This window comes from Schistocerca nitens, chromosome 12, assembly GCF_023898315.1.
Source record: "Schistocerca nitens isolate TAMUIC-IGC-003100 chromosome 12, iqSchNite1.1, whole genome shotgun sequence".
Lineage (NCBI taxonomy): Eukaryota > Metazoa > Arthropoda > Insecta > Orthoptera > Acrididae > Schistocerca > Schistocerca nitens.
In genome coordinates, this window is record NC_064625.1 from 19,342,477 (window position 1) to 19,362,892 (window position 20,416).

Here is a 20,416-nt window from a genome sequence, read left to right on the forward strand (position 1 = left end):
CATTACGGAATTCTTTTTCCTATTCATCTGCATTAATTTACATTTATCTATATTTAGACTAGACCTGCTGAGGATGCGGCTTTAAACGTTGTCTTTGGCGGAGACGTGGTGTGGCGCCACTCGATGGATTGAGGTTTTGTTTCCGGGTCGAACTGATGAACCCATGTTTCATCACCTGTGACGACATTCGACAAAAAACTGTCACGATCAGCCTCATAAACCACAAGCAGTTCCACATAGATGGTCCTTTGTTGCTGTTTGTAGTCTTCTGTTATGCTGCAAGGAACCCAGTGAGCACACGTCTCAGAATACTGGTGGACGAGTGAGTCAGCACCACCGACAGAGGCGTCCAGTTGTGCAGAGAGGTGTTTGATTGTGATCCGTCCATCACCTCGAATGAGTGTGTCCGCACGTTCCAACATGGCCGCTGTCAGAAGGCTGCATCCAGCTGGCAGGCGGGACATGGGGACCTTACTACAGTGATGACAGACGCCTCGCCCAACGACTCTCCTCGCTTTTGTCCACCGCCAGGTCCCCACAGACATTCTACAAGCGCCTACGAATATTTGCCATCCTCCCGTTTTCCGCCGAAAGAAACTCAGTGACAGCTGTCTCTGCTTGGAATGCACCTGGATTACAGACGCCATTTTAAAGGCTACGTGCAGTGTGTAATGGTACTTGAAGTACCTAACCATTACGGCACCTCACCTCAACTTCTCGATACCAGCAATATTCTACTGTTTCTGTAAAGTGGTTAACATATTTCTGATACAACATTCAGATTTCATTTCATTAATGTAGAGGTACTTTGATACATCGATATGTTTGTATTGCAATGATATTATTCTTATGTGAATTCTTTCTTTTTGTCGCTATGATCTTTGACGTACTTGTAACTCTGATTTTTGGGCGCGTAAGCGATTATTAGAGAGTCAAGTCTTGGTCGTCATGTTGAAAAGACGCAAATTGTAATCAGTTTATAAAATGTGAACTTTAAAACTGAGGAAGATATTTTCAAGTATGTTTTATATTGTGAAGTGATGTTTTGTGAGCTACGTGGTATTGCAACAAAAGTAATAAAAAAGAAGTGTAACTTAAATTCGGAGTGCTGATGACTTTTTTACATCATCATTGTGCTAACTTGCAAAAGTTTAATCTTCAAGAATGGTTTATGAAACACATCTATAAAACTTTTGAATATCGCAGAATAACACCTAGGCTTCTTTCCGTCCGAGCTTGGAATCATCACTACCTAGATTTTCGTCGATTGAGCCATGAGTCCACAACGAGACCATCGTGGGAAACACGAAAAGATGAGTGCCTAGTTTATCCATTATTTCAAGAAATGACTTTATTTACTGTGCTCTAATGACACCTGCCACATAATGTAACTTTGTTGTTGCCCGAAAATGCAATATTTAGCAGCGTGAGAAACACTACAGTCATAATTAAATTTTCCTTTGTTGTGGTAGGGTTGTTAGAAGTGCTGCCACCTATCGTAAGTTCATTAAACTACAGGGACTGAAGCTGGAAAACTCCATGACGTCGCTCATTTTTCAACGGAGACTGGCGGACGTAAAAGGTGTTACATCAGCATACTGTACGCTCCTCGTCCTTACAGCTGACTTGGAAATGTCAGATGAGAGACTGTACGAAACTGACGGTGCTGTTTTACAGGCCAGTAGTAGAATACTATTCCAGTCGGCAGTAGTGCAGATTCGTAATATGACATTATGGTCATTGCTATCGATTAAAACAGTCAAATTGCCGAAAATTAATTAAATTTTGGTAACAGATTGTCAGCAGAGAGCTTACAAGCGGCACAGTCTCAGAGGTGGTGAGGAGTGAATGGTAAGCAAGACTTTGGTCTGTAGAGGAGGGAAGAGAATTTGATCATTTGGTGGAGGATGCGTGTTGGACAGTGCAGCGAATGATACTTCTCGTCCGCGGAGAGTAACTGTGCGAGAGGCAGTGTCAGTGGGGCTCACGTGAAGCAGACCTGGTGTGGAGTAAGCCCTTTGATAAAATATCAATATATCGAATTTTTACTAAAATATCGATATATATCGATAAAAACTTTTCCCCATTATGTCGACATCTAAATTGCAATATCGAGCCCCGATATGTTTATTTTACATTTTTTTCGGTAAATATATGAAGTTATTGTCTTGAAATTATAATAGAACATCTAGGAATTTCTAACATGTTCCAGACCTGTCAGCAACTGTGATAATACGCCAAAAATCCGCCTCAGTTGTGAAATGGTACTGGTATTTACCCAGGTTTCAGCTAGAGTAATCTAGCCTTCTTCAGATGCATAAAATAAACTAATACATGCCAGAATAAGGCACGGTCAGACATAAAAAGCTAAAGTCCTGTGGTACCATGTCAAGCTACGTTACTCAGCTGAGGAACAGCCCCGGCCCCACTTCGTGGAAAGCGGTCGGTTAGCCTTATTCAGGCATTTATTAGTTTATTTTATGCTTCTGAAGAAGGCTAGATAACTCTAGCTGAAACCTGGGTGAAGACCAGTAACGTTTCGCAACTGAGGCGGATTTTTGACATAATAATAGAACATAATTTTATTTTAACAGTGTGAAGGAGTCTTACTATTTTTTTTGTTCCCATCACGTCCAGTCTTTCTCTTTGATTGTGTGAAGCAAGTATAGGCGGCAAACAGAAGTCCGATTGCACTGCGGCTGGCGGTGTTAAGGGAATAAGAAATCTTCCGATGTGGATGTATGCAACACCAATTCTGTTACTAAACAATTTTTAACGCAACTTAGTGTCCTATTTCTTCATATCGGCATTCTTAAAAAATAGTGGGTGACGTTGATAAACAAAAATCTAAATGACGAGATTCGTTTTTTCCGGTGGGCGAAGACGTGTGAGGGATATGCTGACGTAATCGGCGCTTGACGCCACCAACAGAAGCTGCAACGCTTAGCTCCACCACGCTATTTTCAGACTTCAACTGCTAGGTCGCTGGCGTTAGTATTCCAGGCAAATCCGATATGTATAGAAACTGAACGACGGACCCATTGGACGCCTATAATTGTGCCATGTACATGCAGTTACTTTAAAAAATGGTTCAAATGGCTCTGAGCACTATGGGACCTGACGTCTGAGGTCATCAGTGCCGTAGACTTTGTGTTGTTGTTGTGGTCTTCAGTCCTGAGACTGGTTTGATGCAGCTCTCCATGCTACTCTATCCTGTGCACGCTTCTTCATCTCCCAGTACCCACTGCAGCCTACATCCTTCTGAATCTGCTTAGTGTATTCATCTCTTGGTCTCCCTCTACGATTTTTACCCTCCACGCTGCCCTCCAATACTAAATTGGTGATCCCTTGATGCCTCAGAACATTTCCTACCAACCGATCCCTTCTTCTGGTCAAGTTGTGCCACAAACTTCTCTTCTCCCCAATCCTATTCAATACTTCCTCATTAGTTATGTGATCTACCCATCTAATCTTCAGCATTCTTCTGTAGCACCACATTTCGAAAGCTTCTATTCTCTTCTTGTCCAAACTATTTATCGTCCATGTTTCACTTCCATACATGGCTCCACTCCATACAAATACTTTCAGAAATGACTTCCTGACACTTAAATCTATACTCGATGTTAACAAATTTCTCTTATTCAGAAACGCTTTCCTTGCCATTGCCAGTCTACATTTTATATCCTCTCTACTTTGACCATCATCAGTTATTTTGCTCCCCAAATAGCAAAACTCCTTTACTACTGTAAGTGTCTCATTTCCTAATCTAATACCCTCAACATCACCCGACTTAATTTGACTACATTCCATTATCCTCGTTTTGCTTTTGTTGATGTTCATCTTATATCCTCCCTTCAAGACACCATCCATTCCGTTCAACTGCTCTTCCAAGTCCTTTGCTGTCTCTGACAGAATTACAATGTCATCGGCGAATCTCAAAGTTTTTATTTCTTCTCCATGAATTTTAATACCTACTCCGAATTTTTCTATTGTTTCCTTTACTGCTTGCTCAATATACAGATTGAACAACATCGGGGAGAGGCTACAACCCTGTCTTACTCCCTTCCCAACCACTGCTTCCCTTTCATGTCCCTCGACTCTTATAACTGCCATCTGGTTTCTGTACAAATTGTAAATAGCCTTTCGCTCCCTGTATTTTACCCCTGCCACCTTTAGAATTTGAAAGAGAGTATTCCAGTCAACATTGTCAAAAGCTTTCTCTAAGTCTACAAATGCTAGAAACTTAGGTTTGCCTTTCCTTAATCTTTCTTCTAAGATAAGTCGTAAGGTCAGTATTGCCTCACGTGTTCCAGTGTTTCTACGGAATCCAAACTGATCTTCCCCGAGGTTGGCTTCTACTAGTTTTTCCATTCGTCTGTAAACAATTAGTGTTAGTATTTGGAAGCTGTGACTTATTAAACTGACAGTTCGGTAATTTTCACATCTGTCAACACCTGCTTTCTTTGGGATTGGAATTATTATATTCTTCTTGAAGTCTGAGGGTATTTCGCCTGTTTCATACATCTTGCTCACCAGATGGTAGAGTTTTGTCAGGACTGGCTCTCCCAAGGCCGTCAGTAGTTCCAATGGAATGTTGTCTACTCCGGGGGCCTTGTTTCGACTCAGGTCTTTCAGTGCTCTCTCAAACTCTTCACGCAGTATCATATCTCCCATTTCATCTTCATGTACATCCTCTTCCATTTCCATAATATTGTCCTCAAGTACATCGCCCTTGTATAGACCCTCTATATACTCCTTCCACCTTTCTGCTTTCCCTTCTTTGCTTAGAACTGGGTTTCCATCTGAGCTCTTGATATTCATACAAGTGGTTCTCTTATCTCCAAAGGTCTCTATAATTTTCCTGTAGGCAGTATCTATCTTACCCCTAGTGAGATAGGCCTCTACATCCTTACATTTGTCCTCTAGCCATCCCCGCTTAGCCATTTTGCACTTCCTGTCGATCTCATTTTTGAGACGTTTGTATTCCTTTTTGCCTGCTTCATTTACTTACAACTACTTAAACGTAACTAACCTAAGGACATCACACACATACATGCCCGAGGCAGCATTCGAACCTGCGACCGTAGCGGTCGCTCGGCTCCAGACTGTAGCGCCTAGAACGGCTCTGCCACAACGGCCGGCACATGCAGTTAGGAAATTCGTTATCGCCAAGCTTCAACATGTATGTTATTTCTTTCAATTCTTACTCTATGGTGGATAAACAGGCAGCAACATTGAAGAGCCAAAGAAACCGGTAAAGGCATGCATATTCAAATACAGAGATATGTAAATAGGCAGAATACGGCGCTGAGGTCGACAACGCCTATGTAAGACAACAAGTGTCTGACGCAGTTGTTGGATCAGTTACTGCTGCTACAATGGCAGGTTGTCAAGATTTAAGTTAGTTTGAACGTGGCGTTATAGTCGGCGCACGAGCGGTGGCACAGCATCTCAGAGGTGGCGATGAAGTGGGGATTTTCCCGTACGACCATTTCTCGAGTGTACCGTGAATATCAGGAATCCGGTAAAACACCAAATGTCCTATATCGCTGAGGCCGGAAAAAGATCCCGAAAGAACGAGACCAACGATGACTGAAGAGAATCGTTGAACGCGACAGAAGTGCAACCCTGCCGCACACTGCTGTAGATTTCAATGCTGGGCCATCAACAAGCGTCAGCGTGCGAACCATTCAATGAAACATCATCGATATGAGCTTTCGGAGACGATGATCCACTCGTACACCGTTGACGACTGCACGGCTCAGGGCTTTACGCCTCGCCCTGGCCCGTCAACACCGACATTGGACTGTTGATGACTGGAAACATGTTGTCTGATCGGACGAGGTCGTTTCAAATTGTATCGAGCAGATGGACCTGTACGAGTGTGGAGACAACCTCGTGAATGCATGGATCCTGCATGTCAGCAGGGGACTGTTAAAGCTGGTAGAGGGTCTGTAAACGTCCTGTCCGATTACCTGAATCCATTCATGTCCATTGTGCATTCCGACAGACTTGGGCAATTCCAGCAGGACAATGCGAGACCCCACAAGTCTAGAATTGCTACAGGAACACTCTTCTGACTTTAAACACTTGCAAAATGGTTCAAATGGGTCTGAGCATTATGGGACTTAACACCTGAGCTCATCAGTCCCCTAGAACTTAGAACTACTTAAACCTAACTAACCTAAGGACATCATACACATTCATGCCGGAGGCAGGATTCGAACCCGCGACCGTAGCGGTCGCGCGGTTCCGGACTGAAGAGCCTAGAACCGCTCGGCCACATGGGCCGGCTTAAACACTTGCGCTGGCCGCCAGATGAACATTTTGAGCATATCTGGGATGGTTTGCAACGTGCTGTTCAGAAGAGGCCATGGTACTCTTACAGATTTATGGACAGCCCTGCAGGATTCATGGTGTCAGTTCCCCCCACCACTACTTCAGACATTAGTCGAGTCCATGCCACGTCGTGTTGCGTCAACTCTGCGTGCTCGCGGGGGCGCTACACGATATTAGGCAGGTGTACCAGATTCTTTGGCTCTTCAGTGTAGCTTGTCCATATACAGAATATCTAATAATAAATCAATACTAAATAAATAAATGTCGTGTGACTAGGGCCTCCCGGCGGGTAGACCGTTCGCCGGGTGCAAGTCTTTCGACTTGACGCCACTTAGGCGACTTGCGCGTCGATGGGGATGAAATGATGATGATCAGGACAACACGACACCCAGTCCCTGAGCGAAGAAAATCTCCGACCCAGCCGGGAATCGAACCTGGGCCCTCAGGATTGCATTCTGTCGCGCTGGCCACTCAGCTACAGGGGACGGAGAATCATCTACATCTACATAAATACTCCGCAATCCACGATACGGTGCCTGGCGGAAGGTACCTCGTACCACAACTAATATGTTCTCTCCCTGCTCCACTCCCAAACAGAACGAGGGAAAAATGTCTGCCTATATGCCTCTGTAGGAGCCCTAATCTCTCTTATCTTTTCTTTGGGGTCTTTCCGCGAAATGTAAGTTGGCGGCAGTAAAATTGTACTGCAGTCAGCCTCAAATCCTGTTTCCCTAAATTTCCTCAGTAGCGATTCACGAAAAGAACGCCTCCTTTCCTCCAGAGACTCCCACCCGAGTTCCTGAAGCATTTCCGCAACACTCGCGTGATGATCAAACCTACCAGTAACAAATCTAGCAGCCTGGCTCTTAATTGCTTCTATGTCCTCCCTCAATCCGACCTTATATGGATCCCAAACGCTCGATCAGTACTCAAGAATAGGTCGTATTAGTGTTTTGTAAGCGGTCTCCTTTACAGATGAACCACATCTTCCCAAAATTCTACCAACGAACCGAAGACGACTATGCGCCTTCCCCACAACTGCCGTTACACTTCATATCGCTCTGCAATGTTGCGCCCAAGTATTTAATCGAGTGTGTCAAGCGCTACACTACTAATGGAGTATTCAAACATTACAGGATTCTTTTTCCTATTCACCTGCACTAATTTACATTTATCTAAATTTAGAGTTAGCTGCCGTTCTTTACACCAATCACCAATCCTGTCCAAGTCATCTTGTATCCTCCTACAGTCACTCAACGACGACACCATCGCGTACACCACAGCATCATCAGCAAACAGCCGCACATTGCTATCCACGCTATCCAAAAGATCATTTATGTAGACAGAAAACAACAGCGGACCTACCACACTTCCCTGGGGCACTCCAGATGATACCCTCACCTCCGATAAAGACTCACAGTCGAGGACAATACTTAAACACACAGATTTAAAACCAGCAGTATTGCAGAATGAGATTTTCACTCTGCAGCGGAGTGTGCGCTGATATGAAACTTCCTTGGAGATTAAAACTGTGTGCCCGACTGAGACTCGAACTCGGGACCCTTGCCTTTCGCGGGCAAGTGCTCTACCGTCTGAGCTACCGAAGCACGGCTTACGCCCGGTCCTCACAGCTTTACTCCTGCCAGTATCTCGTGTCTGGTAGAGCACTTGCCCGCGAAAAGCAATGGTTACGAGTTCGAGTCTCGGTCGCGCACACAGTTTTAATCTGCCAGGAAGTTTCACCAGCAGTATATTTACAATGAGCAGCCGATATTTTTATAGGCCGGTAAGTCGATATTTTTTCGTTGATATATCGATGTGATATTTCGAGGGCCGATAATGATACTTTTAATATCGATGTATGGGACTCCCGCTACTTTTAAAAATATCAACAGTCCCAGTGTGTAAACTATACGTGTGTGAGAGCTGGTGGTGTCGGTACTCACGTGAAGTAGACCTGGCCGCCGTCGCTTGCGCCCCTCGGCGCCTGCCACGTGAGCGTGACGCGCGCCTTGTCCCGGTTGTCTCCGTGCGTGATGGCGGCGCACTCGGGCAGGCCGTTCGTGTAGGGCGGGTGCTCCTCCCACGTGCCCAGCCACGCCCCCGTGGCCGCGTCGCGCGCCTGCACGAAGAAGCCCCGGAAGGGCTCCCCGCGGCCGCCCTCGATGGTCACTGCCGAACGACAGGAAGGACGTCTCAGCACGAGCTCACCTGTGTCCGCGCCAGAAGCCGGCCGTCGTTTGGTCGGTTGGTCGATTCGAGGGAGGGGACCGATCAGCGGGGCCGTCGGTCGCGTCGGATTAGGGAAGGGTGGGGAAGGAAGTCGGCCGTGCCCTTCCAGAGGAACAATTCTGGAATTTATATTAGAACAAATAAGCCCTCGGTCACAGATGTTAAGTCAGAATTGACCAGGTTTCGACGCTACTATGAGCGTTGTCTTCAGAATTAGACTAACTGTTCTAAGACATATTAGGTATATAATACATTAATTTTATTAATGTTTGTACTTACTGGAAAAGATGCAGTACTTACAAGTCACACATTAAAAAAGATCTAACAAGGAGACGGCACGACCGTGGGGTCGGGGATTTGTCCGAAAATTTGTGTGGTGAAAGAGGAGCCCTAACACTTCATGTGGTTAAAATATTAGGACGCACTAGCCGGAAAATCCCGAGAAAAATCGATCCAAAGTTTCTTAGGTGCCGTGTGAGTATAAAATGTTAGTCCATTGCGCAGCCGTGGTCTGGCCCAAAGTTTGTGACATATATCATCATCCACAGTAAAGATAATCTCATTAGTATCGAGGCTTACATGAGAACGGCACGTTGGAAGATGAAACGTTAACCAAATTTCAGGAAGATGTTTGCTAACATGTTAGACATAATTTTTGAAAAACAAGGCGTAGGGTAATCCTCGATGCCGGTAAGGACACAAATCACATGCAAGACTATGTAGCGAACAAAATACACAACGAATAAGGGTTTACACCTGTTCCTAAGACCGCTCCCGACTTCTCAGTGGTGTTATTAACTCATTATGACGTTTTCATTAATTATTAATTTATGTTTCCTGTGCATCTCTTGTTATCCGTTCGTATGCTCCAAATTACTTTTGAGTTTCGGACGGTTATGAATCAAATGACAGAACTGCCATTCTAGTTAAGACAGTCAATTATATATATACGGTTGCGTTTTGGTTCTATGTCTCTGTCTGGACTGAAGAGGCTATTGTCACTTTACTATTTTTGTTCTATTTTGTAAGCTTACAAATGGCAATATTTTGAAATGTGTTCTTCAGTCTATTGTAGGATACAATTCGTGTTAAAACAGTTCCAGCACTTTATTATTTTCTTTTTGTGCTTATGTACATATATGGTTGTTTTAATAAAGGAAAGAAAAACATGGTTAACGCTCGGACCCTCACGCCAGAGGTCTCGGGCTCGATTCCTCCTCCGGCACTTTTTCCTTCCGTTGCTTGCAAAATTGCAGCGCATTGTTACAGAAGAATCGTGAAATTAATTCCCGGGAAGTCTGTATAAAAATTCATTCTATAATTCACCGTCAATTATCGTCACCAGTATTCCGAGACATGATTCAATATGCCTGGTTTGCCTCAAAATTATCTGAAACTCCAAACATTATCGTAAATGTTAATGGGGCATGTTTCTGTACAGATTTATTGCAAACGCCCTGTGATTGAAAAAAATCCGCCTTTATATGTTGCGCAAGATGTCGCAAAAATTATTGCTTTGTTTGTTTTTACGATAATTACCACTGCAGTCCTTGTTTATAATTATTATATGTATAAAAACTAAATGTTTCACAATCGACTTTTTATTCTGATTAAAAACCCAATGTTTCCTCTCATATAATTTACAATTAAAAATGGAAAACCCACCGCCATGAATTGTGTTATTGGAAAAAAAGAAAATAATTTTTATTCAATAATGAAACTCATCTGTTAAAGATAATGTAGGTTTCGAAAACTTTCTGAATAATTGGTGGAATAACAAAAGAAAATGCAACAGATGAAAAAAGAAGTGCTGGAGGAGGAATCGAACCCGTGACCTCTGGCGTAAGAGTACGAGCCCTAAACGTCTAGGACAGACCGCGGCTGGGCGATGGACTAACATTTTATACTCATAAGGCACCTAAGAAACTTTGGGTCGATTTTTTCCCGGCATTTTCTGGGTAGTGCGTCCTAATATTTTAACCACGTGAGGTGTTAGGGGTCCTCTTTCACCACACAAAATTTCGGACAAATCCCCGACCCCACGGTCATGCCGTCTCCTTGTAAGCCGGAAAGGCGACGTCATGAATAGTTGTGAGACGGCGAGCCGCTAAGGGCTGCTCGTACTTTAGTGAACAAGGGTTGCAACAAGACTGAGGTGCCCACTTTAGAAAGTGTGGGCAAGTAAACATGGTGTTGCTACGAGCGCCATCTAGTAGCCGCAGAAACAAATAGGCTACTGTGCATTCAAAATTACACATGAAATTGTGATGCAGCTGATTCAGGCATAACGTAAGCACTAATAATAATAGGATGAAGTTACATATTTATATGCTTTAAATAGAGGTACATTTTGTAACGTAAAAAACGTTAGTTATGACATACAAGAAAACAGCAAAGATGTGACAGGAAAACAACATTTCGGTAAACTGCATGAGGAAATCTGAATCAAAGATCAAGCAATGGCTTTATACAGTCGAAAAAGTTTTTATTTCGCATTTGCAGCTGTTCGTTGGGAATGGGGCCATCATGACAAGAGAGATGTTTGAAAATCTCCAATTCCTCTAAGACATCTAACCTACGCCCCTTCTTTTCGGTATGCAGAATATTGTTATGGCCTATGGCTTTAGGCACTTGTCCAGTAATTAAGAGATGATCGGCAAAGGATGAATTTAGGAGACTGGTGCCGTTCTTTCTCAAAAGATGTTCTTTATATCTGATGGTGAAAGCACGTCCAGTTTGCCCTATATAATAGGAGCAGGTATCGCAGATGATCTTATAAACGCCAGAACTTTCTGTAGGGGAGCGAATGGATTTCAAATTATGAATGAAGTTTCTCTTTAGATTATTATTTGTAGAGAAGGCAACATTGCAGTTGTATTTGTTGCGAAGCATGCGCTGAATCTGATAGGAAATGGGTCCTATTAAAGGAATAGAAAAACGTTTTTTTTTGGTTAATTTCAGTGCATGAGATGTTGAGCGTGGTAGTTCTTGCAGTTTTCTTTTTTAGGATATCGTCCACTATGTTAGGCGTAAATTCATTATTGACTGCTATGGTTTTAAGTAAATTAATCACCTCATTTAGCTTTTCTGTTGAAAGTGGTATGGAGGTGGCTCGGTGGACGGCAGAATGAAAAAAGGCCATTTTTTGATACTGTGGATGAAGAGAGAAGCAGGCACGATTTGGTCAGTATATGTTTCTTTTCTTTTTTAATATGTGACTTGTAAGTACTACATCTTCTCCAATCAGTACAAACTTTAATTATATTAATGTATTATATACCTAATATGTCTTAGAACAGTTAGTCTAATTCTGAAGACGACGCTCATAGTAGCGTCGGAACCTGGTCAGTTTTGGCTTAATATTTGTGACCGAGGGCTTATTTGTTCTAATATAATACTGACACGGTCACCGAACCTTAGCAGCTATGTATAAAGTTTTTAAATTCTGGAATTTGCCTGAAGCGACATGGGAAACCTAAATCAGGGTGGCCGCCCCCGGGTATGAACAGTCGTCCTCTCGAATGCGAGGCGAGCGTGCTAATCACTGTGCCACCTCGCTCGGTAAGTTTTATTATTTATTTATTTATTTTTATGTACACGTCAAGTTCCGTAGGACCAAATTGAGGAGCAAATCTCAAAGGCCATGGAACGTGTTAGTACATGAACTTACAACATAAAAGTAATAAACAGATAAAAATAAAAAGTTCATGAACCTGAAAACAAGTCAGTCCATAAGTTTAAGTGAACGCTATCAGCAATACAATAAGAATCAGCTTAATTTTTCCAGGAACTCCTCGACAGAATAGGAGTGACCCATGAGGAACCTCTTCAGTTTCGATTTGAAAGCGCGTGCATTACTGCTAAGATTTTTGAATTCGAGTGGCAGCTTATTGAAAATGGATGCAGCAGTATACTGCACTCCTTTTTGCACAAGAGTTAAGGAAGTCCGACACAAATGGAGGTTTGACTTCTGCCGAGTATTAACCCAGTTGTTGTTGTGTTGTGGTCTTCAGTCCTGGGACTGGTTTGATGCAGCTCTCCATCTCCCAGTACCTACTGCAACCTACATCCTTCTGAATCTGTTTAGTGTATTCATCTCTTGGTCTCCCTCTACGATTTTTACCCTCCACGCTGCCCTCCAATACTAAATTGGTGATCCCTTGATGCCTCAGAACATGTCCTACCAACCGATCCCTTCTTCTAGTCAAGTTGTGCCACCAATTCTATTCAATACCTCCTCATTAGTTATGTGATCTACCCATCTAATCTTCAGCATTCTTCTGTAGCACCACATTTCGAAAGCTTTTATTATCTTCTTGTCTAAACTATTTATCGTCCTTGTTTCACTTCCATACACGGCTACACTCCATACAAATACTTTCAGAAACGACTTCCTGACACTTAAACCAATACTCGATGTTAACAAATTTCTCTTCTTCAGAAACGCTTTCCTTGCCATTGCCAGTCTACATTTTGTATCCTCTCTACTTCGACCATCATCAGTTATTTTGCTCCCCAAATAGCAAAACTCCTTTACTACTTTGTCTCATTTCCTAATTCCCTCAGCATCACCCGACTTAATTCGACTACATTCCATTATCCTCGTTTTGCTTTTGTTGTTCATCTTATACCTTCCTTTCGAGACACTGTCCATTCTGTCCAACTGCTCTTCCAAGTCCTTTGCTGTCTCTGACAGAATTACATTGTCATCGGCGAACCTCAAAGTTGTTATTTCTTCTCCATGGATTTTAATACCTACTCCGAATTTTTCTTTTGTTTCCTTTACTGCTTGATCAATATACAGATTGAATAGCATCGGGGAGAGGCTACAACCCTGTCTCACTCCCTCGCCAACCACTGCTTCCCTTTCATGTCCCTCGACTCTTACAACTGCTATCTGCTTTCTGTAGAAATTGTAAATAGCCTTTCGCTCCCTGTGCTTTACTCCTGCCACCTTCAGAATTTGAAAGACAGTATCCCAGTCAACATTGTCAAAAGCTTTCTCTAAGTCTACAAATGCTAGAAACGTAGTTCCGCCTTTCCTTAATCTTTCTTCTAAGATAAGTCGTAGGGTCAGTATTGCCTCACGTGTTCCAACATTAACCGAGTGAAAGCTGCTTATTCTTGGGAATAAACTAATATTGGTAACAAGAAACGACGATAAGGAATATACATATTGAGAGGCCAATGTCAAAATACACAGACTCGTGAACAGAGGTCGACAAGAGGTTCGTGAACTCACACCACTTACTACCCGAACCGCCCGTTTCTGAGCCAAAAATATCCTTCTAGAATGGGAAGAGTTACCCCAAAACATAATACCATACGACATAAGTGAATGAAAACAAGCAAAGTAGACTAATTTACGTGTCGAAGTATCACTCACTTTCGATACCGTTCGAATAGTGAAAATGGCAGTATTAAGTCTTTGAACAAGATCCTGAACGTGGGCTTTCCACGACAGCTTACTATCTACCTGAACACCTAGAAATTTGAAATGTTCAGTTTCACAAATCATATGCCCGTTCTGTGAAACTGAAACGTCACGTTTTGCTGAACTGTGTGTTAGAAACTTTAAAAACTGAGTCTTACTGAGATTTAACGTTAGTTTATTTTCTACAAGCCATGAACTGAGATCATGTACTGCATTATTTTAAACCGAGTCAATGTTGCACGCAACATCCTTTACTACCAAGCTAGTGTCAACAGCAAACAGAAATATTTTAGAGTTACCCACAATACTAGAGGGCATATCATTTATATAAATAAGGAACAGGAGCAGCGACTGTACCACACTTCCAAATAAACACTGACTCTCGAGTACATCTAGCCAAACGTCTGGGGTCACATTCCTTGCCTACACAACTAAGCCCCCGGAGGTTACTCCCTGCAAAAAGCAAACCTCATTGTCAAATCGTCTGTTGCTCTGCCTCAAGCCGACTCTGCCTGCCAGCCAACTATACAGACTGTTGAAGAAGAAACTATTCGGTATTTCAGATGATGATAGTATGCATCAAAACAAGACGAAAATGGAACTTCCTGGCAGATTAAAACTGTGTGCCGGACCGAGATTCGAACTCAGGACCTTTGCCACCACATGTCAAAAGTTTCCAAACTATTTACCATCCATGTTTAAGTTCATCACAAGTCTGTACTCCACACATACGCCGTCACTTACATTTATATTCTATGTTAAGAAATTTCTCATTCAGAAACGCTGTTTCCAGCAATAGCCAGTGTGCATTTTATGGCCTCTCTGCCTGCGCCACCACCAATTACTTTGATTCCCAAATATCAAAACTGATATACTGCTTTTCGTGTTTCATTCCCTAATTTAATTTCTTAGCTCCATCTAATTTAATTCGACTATATCACATCACTTTCTTTTTACTTTTGTTCATACTCATATTTAGCTCTGTCCTCACCTGTATAGTCTGTACAGGGTAAGGTGGCTGATGCTCAGTGGCCAATTTTCGTCCAAATCGCTGGGAGCGTTCACTCGTTTCTTTGGAAGGGTCAAGTCGATAGTGTTCACCACCTTTCGGCCGGTCGGCGATTACAGAATCGAGGCGCAAGCCCTGCAGTATTCCTCAATCGATTTTACAGAAACTATTCGGTAATAAAATTCATTTTTGCGTTACTTATAGCTTTATATTTGATCTTCAGGATGATGTAACCGTCATTTCGTTAATGGTCATAGTTATTGTGATATTTACATGGAAGTGAGACACTGCGCGAAATTCGAAAAAGTTTGCAATGAAAAATAAGGGTCGCTATGTTTTTGCGCTTGGTGCATATTACATAATATGCTGCTGCATATGAAATTTTGTTTGCAGATGACGCTGTCGTTTATCCACTAATAAAGTCATCAAACGATCAAAGCAAACTGCTAAACGATTTAGAAAAAATATCTGAATGGTGCGAAAAGTGGCAGTTGACCTTACATAACGAAAAGTGTGAGGTGATCCACATGAGTGCTAAAAGGAACGCGTTAAACTTCGTTTACACGATAAATCTGTCTAATCTGAAAGCCGTAAATTCAACTAAATACCTAGATATTACAATTACGAACAACTTCAATTGGAAGGAACACATAGAAAATGTTGTGGGGAAGGCTAACCAGAGACTGCGCTTTATTGCCAGGACACTTAGAAAATGTAACAGACCTACTAAGGAGATTGCCTACAGTACGCTTTTCCGTCCTCTTTTAGAATATCGCTGCGTGGTGTGCGATCCTTACCAGATAGGACTAGCGGAGTACATCGAAAAAGTTCAAAGAAAGGCAGCAAGTTTTGTATTATCGCGAAATATGGGAGAGAGTGTCACAGAAATGATACAGGATTTGGGATGGACATCATTAAAAGAAAGGCGTTTTTCATTGTGACGGAATTTTTTCACGAAATTCCAATCACCGACTTTCTCCTCCGAATGCGAAACTATTTTGTTGACACCGGCCTACGTAGAGAGGAACGATCACCAAGATAAAATAAGGGAAATCAGACCTCTTACGGAAAGATATAGGTGTTCATTCTTTCCGCGGGCTGTACGAGATTGGAATAATGGAGAATTGTGAAGGTGGTTCGATGAACCCTCTGCCAGGCACTTAAATGTGATTTGCAGACTGTCCATGTAGATGTAGATGTAGCTAATGCATTGAATTTTTCTTCAGACTTCGCTCAATAAATAATGCCCCATATTTTTTTTTTTTTTTTAAAGCCGTTAATATATATAGACAAACGTCCTAGTTGGTGCTTCACATTTGATGCTTGTTCTGTGAGCCGGTGAAGTTTCGAACCGTTCTGGCAGATGGCAGAGCCGTAGTACAGCGTCAAAATGGCGTCTACATACGACTCACATTACAAGCAGCGTGCTGTTATTGAATTCTTGTGTGCGGAAAAATAAACTTTGTGAACATTCATAAAAGTTTGAGTGCAGTGTATGGCGATGCTGCAGTTGATAGGAGTACGGTTGGGCGATGGGTAAAGAAAGTCACAGCCTCAGGAAATGCAGAAACAGAGCTCCACCATCAACGACGCTCGGGATGTCCCGTCACAACCACTGCCCCGGACATGCTGAATCGTACGGATGCCATTATTCGTGCCGACCATCTCTTAGGGCCACTTAAAGATTCTCTACGGAGAACCCACTTCGAAGATGACGAGAGTGTCATTCATACAGTGAAAACAAGGCGACGCCAACAGGACAAGAGCTTTTATCAGCAGGGAATACATGCTATTCCATAACGTTGGCGTACGGCCTTAGAACATGATGGAGACGTAGAAAAATAGGACACGGACAAGACATGTTGATGTACACTCCTGGAAATGAAAAAAAGAACACATTGACACCGGTGTGTCAGACCCATCATACTTGCTCCGGACATTGCGAGAGGGCTGTACAAGCAATGATCACACGCACGGCACAGCGGACACACCAGGAACCGCGGTGTTGGCCGTCGAATGGCGCTAGCTGCGCAGCATTTGTGCACCGCCGCCGTCAGTGTCAGCCAGTTTGCCGTGGCATACGGAGCTCCATCGCAGTCTTTAACACTGGTAGCATGCCGCGACAGCGTGGACGTGAACCGTATGTGCAGTTGACGGACTTTGAGCGAGGGCGTATAGTGGGCATGCGGGAGGCCGGGTGGACGTACCGCCGAATTGCTCAACACGTGGGGCGTGAGGTCTCCACAGTACATCGATGTTGTCGCCAGTGGTCGGCGGAAGGTGCACGTGCCCGTCGACCTGGGACCGGACCGCAGCGACGCACGGATGCACGCCAAGACCGTAGGATCCTACGCAGTGCCGTAGGGGACCGCACCGCCACTTCCCAGCAAATTAGGGACACTGTTGCTCCTGGAGTATAGGCGAGGACCATTCGCAACCGTCTCCATGAAGCTGGGCTACGGTCCCGCACACCGTTAGGCCGTCTTCCGCTCACGCCCCAACATCGTGCAGCCCGCCTCCAGTGGTGTCGCGACAGGCGTGAATGGAGGGACGGATGGAGACGTGTCGTCTTCAGCGATGAGAGTCGCTTCTGCCTTGGTGCCAATGATGGTCGTATGCGTGTTTGGCGCCGTGCAGGTGAGCACCACAATCAGGACTGCATACGACCGAGGCACACAGGGCCAACACCCGGCATCATGGTGTGGGGAGCGATCTCCTACACTGGCCGTACACCACTGGTGATCGTCGAGGGGACACTGAATAGTGCACAGTACATCCAAACCGTCATCGAACCCATCGTTCTACCATTCCTAGACCGGCAAGGGAACTTGCTGTTCCAACAGGACAATGCACGTCCGCAAGTATCCCGTGCCACCCAACGTGCTCTAGAAGGTGTAAGTCAACTACCCTGGCCAGCAAGATCTCCGGATCTGTCCCCCATTGAGCATGTTTGGGACTGGATGAAGCGTCGTCTCACGCGGTCTGCACGTCCAGCACGAACGCTGGTCCAACTGAGGCGCCAGGTGGAAATGGCATGGCAAGCCGTTCCACAGGACTACATCCAGCATCTCTACGATCGTCTCCATGGGAGAATAGCAGCCTGCATTGCTGCGAAAGGTGGATATACACTGTACTAGTGCCGACATTGTGCATGCTCTGTTGCCTGTGTCTATGTGCCTGTGGCTCTGTCAGTGTGATCATGTGATGTATCTGACCCCAGGAATGTGTCAATAAAGTTTCCCCTTCCTGGGACAATCAATTCACGGTGTTCTTATTTCAATTTCCAGGAGTGTATATAGTCACCAAGTACTGAATCTTAACGATAAAAAAAAATGGAAACGATCGTATGGCATTGTTGGCCGGGGGGCCCCATTCGGGGGAATTCGGCCGCCGTTTCGCAAGTCCTTAACAGTTGACGGCACTTCGGCGACTTGCGAGTCAATGATGATGAAGAACACACAACACCCAGTCCCCTGCCGGGAATCGAACCCGGGCCCCCTGCGTGGTAGGCGATAATGCTACCGCTACGCTACGGAGGCGGACTCTTTAACGATTAATATGTTATGAGAAAAGAAATGTGGGGCATTACTTATTCAACGACCTACGTATCTGTCACCAATCTCGAGAAAACTGATCTGACGTAACGCACTCATTTGCGATCGCCCTGTGCCAACGAAAAAGTCCTAACGAAATATACACAACATTCCTCATATTTCATAAACGGTTTGAGATATCAAAATGAGATTTTGACAAATAATAGCACACGTAGAGAATTATTTTGCCACAGTTCCTTACTTACCGTGTTATTCCATAAGTTACAGACTTTTCGATGATTTTTAGGGGCCATCGATAGCTGGTGAGAAGAGAAACGCTGTCGTTTTCGGAACAACATTAATGAAGACATTACGCGTTTATTTTTGTGTACTAAGGAGGTGCTGTTTTGTAAGCTGCTGATCTTACTTTTCCTCAGTCCCTCAGCTAATAAAGTTAATAAACCACTGTTTCACAATTCTCTCACAATTCTGACACTGTGTAAACTGTGCTGTGTTTTGGCAAAAGAAGCAAGTTTTAACATTGCAACAAGAAATGCGTGTAGGTTTTACTCAAAATTCACCACTGATGGCACTTCCCTGGAAGCTACAAATGTTCAACAAGCAACGTGAAAACAAGTAGCTGCTTTTGTTGCATTTTCAGCGGAATTCTTTTTAGATACCAACCAGAGACAGCAAAGGACCTGAAAGAACCGTTGAATGGAATGGACAGTGTCTTGAAAGGAGGATATAAGATGAACATCAACAAAAGAAAAACGAGGATAATGGAATGTAGTTAACTCGGGTGATGCTGAGGGAATTAGTTTAGGAAATGAGACACTAAAAGCAGTAAATGAGTTTTTCTATTTGGGGAGCAAAATAACTAGTGATGGTCGAAGTAGAGAGGATATAAAGTGTAGACTGGCAATGGCAAGTTACGCGTTTCTGAAGAAGAGAAATTTGTTAACATCGAGTATAGATTTAAGTGTCAGGAAGTCATTTCTGAAAGTATTTGTATGGAGTGTGGCCATGTTTGGAAGTGAAATGTGCTATGTTTTTTAGATCGTATAAAAATAATTTTACTGTTTTGTAATTTTGATAAGTACAGATTTTAAACTTGACATCTACATATTTTAATTAAGTATTTTCGTAGATAAAAGTTCATCAAAAAAAATCTACTGAATACATTATGTGCAAATGGAATGTAACAAATGTACCAGACGCCACCTGTCGGTAATAGTGTTATAATTAATATAAATGACGTGCATTCTGCCAACCAGTTTTATGTGACGCAGCATGGATTTGGACGGGTTACTCCTGTAACTGAAATATCGGTGATGTTGATTAGATAGGGTGAAAAAGATTTGCTTCCGTGATATAGTAAATTAGTATCATTATCGTTACAGATCTGAAGATGGTTCTGAATGAACCGGAACCGGTCATATGAATAACAAATTTTGCAATCAAGACGGATTATAAGTAACATTAGAGAATGGAAGCTTTCGAAATGTGGTGCTACAGAAAAATGCTGAAGATTAGATGGGTAGATTACGTAACTAATGAGGGGGTATTGAATAGAATTGGAGAGAAGAGAAATTTGTGGCACAACTTGACTAGAAGAAGGGATCGGTTGGTATGACATATTCCGAGGCATCAAGGGATCACCAATTTAGTACGGGAGGGCAGCGTGGAGGCTAAAAATTGTAGAGGGAGACAAAGAGATGATTACACGAAACAGATTCAGAAGGATGTAGGTTGCAGTAGGTACTGGGAGATCTACATCTACATGATTACTCTGCAATTCACATTTAAGTGCTGGGGGGGGGGGGGGGGGGGTGCTTCATCGAACCGCAATCGTACTATCTCTCTACC

General features: G+C 43.4%; 1 protein-coding gene across 1 annotated transcript in view; it reads right to left on the reverse strand.

The window, feature by feature from the left end:
• Positions 1-20,416, reverse strand: part of LOC126215200 (reelin domain-containing protein 1) — a 141,801-nt gene that overhangs the window by 93,015 nt on the left and 28,370 nt on the right. The window contains exon 3 of the mRNA XM_049941865.1: positions 8,286-8,511. Within this exon, the coding sequence (XP_049797822.1) occupies positions 8,286-8,511 (226 nt within the window). The remainder of the gene's footprint in view (positions 1-8,285; positions 8,512-20,416) is intronic.